Genomic DNA, 9,235 nt, shown 5'->3' with positions numbered 1-9,235 from the left:
ATGGCTTTCCATGTGGAAGGACTGATTGCTATCATCGTGTTCTACCTTCTAATATTGCTGGTTGGAATATGGGCTGCCTGGAGAACCAAAAACAGTGGCAGCTCAGAAGAGCGCAGCGAGGCCATCATAGTTGGTGGCCGAGACATTGGTCTGCTGGTGGGTGGATTTACCATGACAGGTAGGTTCTGATGCCTCTGGTCCATGCTGCCCACCCCTCCTTGGCTTCTCAGAGTGACAAAGCAAACATTAGCCTTTGTCCTTTGGGGATTCTTTAAGTTCATTACTTACATATCCTAAAAATAATTTTACTTTTTTGAAACAAAAATAAGTGGGTGTCAACTCAGTAGTACTTGAACAAAATGATTTTATAAAAAATCGCTGGACACAATATCAATGAGACAAATCTGGAGGATCCGGACAGTTCAGTGGGTGGGAACAGAATAAAAACAAAGGAGAAAAGTGTCTTAGTCTTACAAGCTATGTGATAAAGTCAGTGTCTCATCATGTTCATTAATACAGGTACAAAGTTGTGAATTTTTGTTGTCTTAAATGATGAATGTCAATGAACATTAACTCATGATAGTTTTCAACTGAATAAATCAATTAGGGGCAACACAATTCCATATTGAGAGATGCCCTGTTTTGAAACCTAATCCTCCCATTTAATAAACCAATTTCCTCAGAGGAAGATAATCACATGTGAAAAATCCACAGCACTGGGGAAAAAAAAAAAAAAAGATTTCCAGGAGGCTTGATATAAAAGGGGGAAAGCTAGGGCCTGTCCCAACTGAAATCCCTTAGCCTGCATCTGCAGCCCTTTCCTATTCAAAACCCTTTGGGCTCAGAGAAGCTGATATCTTTCCTCCTGTTCCCAAAGGTGGTTCTGTTTAAGTGGTAACTTGTTTCTCTTTTATATTCTTATTTGTTGTTGAAAATATTTCTGAAAAACAACAATTTAAAATTATATCTTTAATATTATTTGATATATATTCACTAACAATAACATTTCACTTCTGATTCTTACTAGGTTTTTAAACATTAGCAACATAATCCAGACTAACCAGAACTCTGAGGGCCCATTGGAAAATATCCCATGAGAAATCATATCCAAATGATGCCCAGTTTCCATCCTGATGTGCTATTTAAATATGACTCATCTGTATATGAAATAGTTTAACAGAACAGTCTGTGAAGACTGCATCCCTGCTGGCCATCTGAAACCTACAATGTTCTAGAATAGTTTATGGACTATAGGTTTTATTTTTCAGACATGCACATTTTATGTTCCTTTAATTCTTCTTCAACTGTATATAGTTTCTTATGATCATTATGAGGCAGTTTATATTTGACCACTGTGAAAGGTCTCTGGAAGTAAGGACTAGAATTAGCACCAAACCCTGGTCTTTTGGCAGCCACACCCTGGGACCCCTCCGCAATGCACCAAGTGCAGGCCTCTAGCTGGCTTTGCTTCCTTTCTAGAATATAAAGGCACAACATTTGTAAAAAGGTCCTTTCTTACCCCCGTGTCTCAATTTTTCTATATACTCACATATATAGAACAAATTGTATTGTGCAAAATATTTTCTGTGATATCTAATATACACAGATAAGTAGGAAAACATAAAGATTAAGAATCATCCATAACCCTACAACTTGCGTATGTTTACTGAAATGTTGTTATAGATTTTCAGATGTTGTTTCCTTATTATCCTGATGAACACCATGCACAACTTTACATCTTAATTTTCATTTTTCATTATAGCAACAATGCTTCTTTTTTACCCTAAAGATCCAGATGTGATACTGGCATCTGAAGTGAAGCAAAACATTGTGATTATGTATTCCCTTCAGGTTTCTCCTATACCAAGAAAATGAGAAGAAAAGCGAAATAAAACAATAAAAACTGATTTCACTCAAAAAATTGTTGAAAAGAATAAATGAGTTGCTGTACATCAAAGTTTTTATTCATTGAAAATTATTATAGTGTTCTATGACTCTAGTTTAATATTAGATCTATTGTGTTCATAAAGGTAATATTTCAGAATTTGTTTTTATGATCTAGAATGATTATTTCAACCTAACAGTTTTTTAAAGTGTATAGAATTTGAATCATGATTATTTCATATGAAGTTTCATAGTCTATCTCAATTTTTAAAGATTTTTTTTTTCAGTCTTTAAGAACTGAAAAGAACCTTGGTCAATATCATAACTCATTTAAAATCTGAACCATATTATCTACACCTTGTCAGATTCATTGATCATATATATTTGTTAAAGAATAAAGATTAAAAAATAAAAATGCATATAGTTTAAAAGAGTTATTCTCACTGATAAATCTGACATGAAATATACAAACATGCAGAGCAAATTCTGGCATAGAAGGGACTAGAATGATAAAAATGGATGGACTTTAACCAGGATAAGTAACCAAGTCTTCACTTCTTATGTTTACAATCATTCAGCCACGAATTTTGTTTTTGGATAAGGGAGAGGACATCTACACAATGAAAAATGATCACTTATAAGCTTTGTGCTCATAAGACCATTTCCTTTATGCAATGAAACATTGCTAGTGTGTTCTTAGGAGTTCCAGTTTCCTAGTTTTCAGATTCTCATAGAAGGAGGATCAAGTCTGATTCTATGACTGTGAAAATAATTTCTTCAAGTCCTAGTTAGACACTTAGTGGAGGGGGAAACCCTGTTTAAATTTACAGGAGGGCTTAAAATGAGAAAAACAAATAATAGCTTTTGTTATTTATTCACAGCCATGTAAAAGCTAGCAAGCAGATGAGAGGGGCTGATATATGCATATTTGTCCTAATTTAGGGTTTTTGTATTTCCATTTAAATGCGCTTAAGATTTTTTTTCTAGGGAGGTCTTTTCATGTTAACCTTTAAAAAAAACACTAACCTTAAAACATTCCCTTCTTTGCTTGGTATCTGGATTAAATGCAGATAAACTTTGGAATGAACACAGTAGAAACACTTGTCTTTGATAGTTTCAAATACATGTTTACTTTACTTACATTCTAATTGTGAGATTTCAGAGAACTTTTCAGAGTCAAACTTTTTTCCCAGTTGGATGATATAGCCTAGAATTCAGACTCCTATCTGATAAGCCAGCCCATGTTCCTCATAATTTTTCACACATTCTACAAGGGATTCTTTTAGATATTTTGGCAATATTCTTAAAAGGAAATAAACTATAAAGATTTGGGGCACCTGGATGGCTCAGTTCAGTGACCAACTTCGGTTCAGGTCGTGATCTCGTGGTTCATGAGTTTGAGCCCTCTGTCAGGTTCTGTATTGACAGCTCAGAGCCTGGAGCCTGCTTGAAATTCTATGTCTCCCTCTATCTCTCTGCCCACCCCCCCCCCCCCCGTTCTTTCTCTCTCGCTGTCTCTCAAAAGTAAATAAACATTAAAAAAAAAACTATAAGGATTTAAGTGTTCCATTAACTTTAGCTTTTCAGGAAGAAGCATATATGATACTGCCTTCTCAGAGAAAATGGTAGAGTTTATAGATCCTTCTTTGCCCAAACTTGTTTACCCAACATGTGTTTTCTTTGGACCCTTGACCTCTTCCTTCAACTGTTATGCTACAGGAGTTCTATTAAATAACATCTGGAGAAGACATATTTCTTATTATTCTCTGTGAAATATCAAATATCTTACTAAAAGACCCAGGTTAGAATGAAGAATGCAAGTGGGTATGCAGTCAACATTCAAATTCTAATATCAGCCCAGGTCCTAAGCATATGTTAGGTACTTGGAAAGAAGGAGGAAAAAGATAATTTAAAGTCACTTTAGGACACCTTGGAGTAAAAGTGTCCTCTCTCCTTTAATAATTCAAGACAGTAAGTAAAATGTTAGGATGCAGAACAGCTCTGCCTAAATCCTATGTACCCAGAGTGTTTAAGAAGTGACCCTATTAATTAAAAATAAAATTTTAAAAAATACATACATCTACAACTGTGAATGCCTCTCCCTGCCCCCTCCTTGAGAAGATAATCGTGATCCATGTGAAAAGATCAATACAATTAAAACAGAAAAACCTTAAAATAAAGAAACTTGACCTCAACAAACGCCAGGCAACACTGTCCAATAGAAATACAATGTGAGTCGCAGAGGTAATGTTAAATTTTCTACAAACCTTTTTTAAGGAACATTAAAAAGTAGAGGAATAAGTATAATGTAGAATAACGTAATAAAAAATAAAGTAGAATGTATTTAACTCAATACATTGAAAATGTTTCCATTTCACCATATAATTAATGCAAAAACAATTATTGAGACACCTTACATTCACCTTCACATATGAAGTCTTTGAAATCCAGTATATATTTTACACCCAGAACCCTTCAATCCAGACTAGCCACATTTCAGGTGCTCAGCAGTCACAGGAGGCTACTGGCCACTGTGTCAATGTGAGCAGGTCTGGGGTATGAGGAGTTTGGCAGCGTCTTTCCCTCACTCTTCATTCTATTTCAGCCACCTGGGTCGGAGGAGGTTACATCAATGGGACAGCTGAAGCAGTGTATGTACCAGACTATGGTCTAGCTTGGGCTCAGGCACCAATTGGATATTCTCTGAGTCTGATTTTAGGTAAGTGAAAATTTAAACTTTAGTGACACACTCGGTAAAGCATAAAGAACAGGAGTACAAATAACAAATGAAATAACAAGTCAAATTGTAAATAACTATTGTGCAAAAAAAATGTTACCAGAATTCTCTCAAGTAGGTATTACAAGAAATCAGTAACACTAATGCTTAGATTATTTGGTCTCTTGATTATGGAATATGTTTTTAGTCCCTTGATCTGATGGCAAGAGAATAGTTAATTTCCTAATGTATGATTTTTTTCTTTCAAAAATAGTGTAGAGATATCATTAACAATGAATCAACTTGAATTGTACCTGAATTTCTTTTTGTGAATAAAACTAAGAAAAGGTCAAGAATATTATATAACAGAGTTCCTAATATTTTTTGCCCTTAAAATACTTTTATTGGATTTTGTGCTTAATCAGTGTCTAAATGTTATTCTGGGTGATACAAAGGCATTTTAGCGAATGCCACGCTGGTCCATGTTTTTAAATCTACATGCCTCAGATATACTATTCAATGGCCCTTTCGATGCATACAATGACAAACGTATTAAGAAAGTCATGTTTTGTTACTAAGTATGTCTTGGTTCTGTATTCACAGTGTATTTTAGTCTGGTTCCTCCACACATATAAATGTTCTAAAAAATGTATTTCCCTTGAGAAATTATAACATAATAAAATGTTGGCAAAGACTATTATATTATGAATTTTTTATTTTCTCATAAACACTTTAATTTCTTTTAGGTGGTTTGTTCTTTGCAAAGCCTATGCGTTCCAAAGGATATGTGACTATGTTAGACCCGTTTCAGCAGATCTATGGAAAACGCATGGGTGGGCTCCTATTTATTCCTGCGCTAATGGGAGAAATGTTTTGGGCTGCAGCCATTTTCTCTGCCTTAGGTAAGGACCTCTGCCTCTCTCTGGTTGATGAGCAGCACATACACAAATTTACTCCCTTCAGCCACAAGCCAGGCTACCTGCAGCTTCCCTCACCTGATTTAATGCAACCGTCTCCCTGCTTATGGTTCAGCCCTCTTCCTCTGGTCTACATATGGTAGCCAGACTCATCCTTCTAAAACACAAATCTGATCATGTCCCTTTACTGTCCCTTTCTAAACTTTTAAGTGGGCCCATAAAGCTTTTTATGACTTAGTCTCTTGTTTCTTTCATCATCCTCCCCCCCACTCCTCCTTACTTTTCCAGAACTCTAGACCTCCTGTCTTGCCTCTGACCCTGTGCAAGCCCAGGTGCCCTCTGCTTTGGACTCCTTTCCCCCCCTACAATTTTGCACATCTGCCTAGAAAACCAGGAAATGTCCTTCAATCTTCTTATAGATGTCACTTCCTTGGGCCAGACATCCTGACCTTGCCAGATGCCTTTCCCATGGGCTTCCTTAGATACCTAGAGTTTTATTTTCATTGGACTTGTCACTTTGTATTATTATGTGCCTGTTTATCTATATCATGCCCAAATCCAACCTCACAAAGGGAGTTCTAAAGTTCTTGAAGATAGGACTTGTATCTTGTTAACAGTTATAATCTTCTCACAAATGAATGAAAGAATGAATGAATGAATGAATGAATCATCTATGGCTATACTTTCTTCAAAAGAGGAGAAGAAGAACAACATTATTTCTTTTCTCAGTGTAATCCCAGTACATCCTAAAGTACTGGGTTGTATATATGTTTAGGGATCTAGAAAATGAATGGAGACTTCTTAGGGTCTAACTTACTACTAAGACCAATTAATGCTAAGAACAACTTATCCTTGGCCCATCAGTTCTCAGCCCACTTGCAAGGTTTAGAAAACAAGATAGTGGAAGATCAGTCAGGCTCAATAATTTGCCTTTTCATCAAGGGGAAATTTCACTGAGTGCTGAGTTCCTTCTTGAAGATTAATAGAGTTGGAAGTTCCATAACCTTCCTCAGTGAGCTGTGTCCGTGTTTGATATCCAGGCATCCACGTATGTTTCTCTCCATCTCTTCTTACAAATGAAGATAAAAGGCTTATGTCTATAGCTAGACCCTAAGTGGTCAAAGCAAAAGTAAGATAAGATGAATTTCCTTCTATGGTGTATATTCTATACTACAAACTTACCTTCCGGCTTCAGTATTATCATCAGATCTGACCTCTGTAATGTCAGACATTAGTTTATACTTCCTTTCATGACATTATTTTTTAAACTCCCATATAATCTTATCTTCTTGGTCTCCAACTATAAAATGAAGGGATGATTTGATGTAGAAAAGAAAAGAGTTTGATAGCTATAAAATATTGTAATAACTCAGTGGAAAATGTTGCACTTTCTAGGTACTATATAATAATTCTCCACAACTACCACTGCACCTATAGCCTAATGAAATTATGTGTAAAAATACATCTCCTTTCCCACCTCGCTGTCATTAGCCTACAAGCAATGGTAGTTTGTCATTGGTTTTAACACTAGAAAATGTTGGTTTTAAGAACAGCCTGCTGAGATATTTAAAAAGGAGTGGGCTCAGTAGCTAACAGAATGAATACAAAATGTTCACTTTCATGGAATACAGATCAATTTATGTAACAGAGCCCTGAAGGGAGAGTTAAAATAATAAACTAATATTTCTAAAGTATTTTTGAAATATAAACTTAAACCAAACTCTAAACTTCACTCAGTTACTTATTATTGTATATGTGTGTGTATCTACATCTGTGTGTTATGTCACTATATATGTAAAATGTGTTGATATCTATATATCCCTCTCTACACAGATGCACACACATATCAAAAACATGTATAAAAAACATTGCTGCTATTGTTTGGAATATATGCTTTTGTAAAGAGAATGTGTCTTTCTAAATTAACACATATTTTCTTCAAAAATAATAGTGGGACAATTCAAAATTAGTGTCTATTAGAAATAAGTTGGAACACTTAAGAATAGACAAATATAACATTATCACCTTCTTGTGAATGTGCTGAAACTTAGGAGAATTTTAAACTACCTTCTTGGCATAAATGGACAACATCCTTTACATACATTTTTTTTTTAAATGTGTATTTATACTTCTCACAGCTCAAATTCGATGAATTTTTATAACTTTATTGTATGTTTATTTTTATGGCCTCATGATTAAACTAATATTTCACAGCAGATCTGGAAATGTAACTTCAATTTTAGTCACTATAAATGATGGAATTATTTAGAAAATATTTTAGAGAAAAAATTAACCCCAATCTTAATGGTGATAGAAAAATTGGTGATTTCTTTAAAACCACTGAGTTACAACCAAATGGCAGTATTTACCAGGACCCAAGTCTTTAAAATCCTAGTCCAGTGATCTTTTTTTCTGTAGCATGCAGTCTCCCTCCCTACCTTTTGGAGGTATGGAATTAATAAAAACGTCACAACGGTAGAAAGTTAAACAGCAGCCCAAAGAGGCAGGTAATAATTGGAATTTTCATTCCTGAGACATGACTTAGAAATGTTGTTAAAGTCAAGAACCAGACCAAAAGAAGATTGGCAAAGAATCACAACTAAGGTTTCAACATGAAGCAAAAACTCAGTCTGCTATCCAAAGTCACCACCTTTGCACTGATACAAATTGACCACCTTCCTTCATCTTCATTCTCCAATACCAGACTTATCTTTTTACTAATTCATTTTTACTCATAAAAATAATTTAATTTTGTTACCAAAGCCAAATCACTCAGAAAAAAATTCTTGAAAAATATTTTATATTGTTATCTTAGATCAAAATAGTTTACACTGCTCCTTAAGAAAATGGATTTTCGTCTCTGGTGGTTTGCATACTCTATTAGCATGCATTTGAGGAGTGGTAGCAGAACATAAGATTGAAATTAATGATACAAAAAAATCACAGATTTGTTGCACGTATGTTGGGGTTCCTATAATTGCTGTGTTTAACAATATGAAACATAAACTATGTAACTTTTGAAAATGGTGGAGAAAGGATTTGTAAAGCAGCAGGTGAATTCTGAACTGGAAGTCCAAGAACCATAGTGGTCCAGTGTCCCTATCCTCATATTCTCATTGGAAATATAGACATCAAAAACACATAAACAGTCAGAAAGTAAGAAAAACATAAATTTTATTTCTAAGGCAGGTTTAAAATTCTGATAAGGAAAATTACTTAAAAATATGATGTTGAGGGGCGCCTGGGTGGCTCAGTCGATTAAGCGTCCGACTTCGGCTCAGGTCATGATCTCACGGTCTGTGAGTTCAAGCCCCGCATTGGGCTCTGTGCTGACAGCTCAGAGCCTGGAGCCCATTTCAGATTCTGTGTCTCCCTCTCTCTCTGCCCCTCCCCGTTCATACTCTGTCTCTCTCTGTCTCAAAAATAAAATAAAATGTAAAAAAAATTTTAAAAAAATATGATGTTGAAATCTAGGGTTCAATACGTTTGTGTCCTAGCAGTAGGACTGGATTAAATTTACCAGTTTTATTACTTTTTCCTACAATGTTGTCTTAAACCTTGGCACTTTATACCATCTGTCATCTAAGAAAAGCTAGCAGGGGTCAGAGTTAATGCAAAATGGAAAATGAACATTAATTGTAAAATGTGGAAGTGGGTGATTGTGCTTATCTCATGAATATGAGTAGATACATTGCATATATTTAATTAAAGTCTGTTT

The 9,235-nt window shown here is 35.1% G+C and overlaps 1 protein-coding gene across 1 annotated transcript in view; it reads left to right on the top strand.

Annotated features, from left to right (window-relative positions):
• SLC5A7 (solute carrier family 5 member 7) overlaps positions 1 to 9,235 on the top strand; it is a 22,793-nt gene continuing 13,558 nt past the window's right edge. Inside the window, exons 1-3 of the mRNA XM_007097866.3 lie at positions 1 to 178; positions 4,490 to 4,603; positions 5,347 to 5,502. Coding sequence (XP_007097928.1) covers positions 1 to 178; positions 4,490 to 4,603; positions 5,347 to 5,502 — 448 coding nt within the window. The remainder of the gene's footprint in view (positions 179 to 4,489; positions 4,604 to 5,346; positions 5,503 to 9,235) is intronic.

This window comes from Panthera tigris, chromosome A3, assembly GCF_018350195.1.
Source record: "Panthera tigris isolate Pti1 chromosome A3, P.tigris_Pti1_mat1.1, whole genome shotgun sequence".
NCBI lineage: Eukaryota > Metazoa > Chordata > Mammalia > Carnivora > Felidae > Panthera > Panthera tigris.
This window is presented reverse-complemented; position numbering and strand designations above follow the sequence as displayed.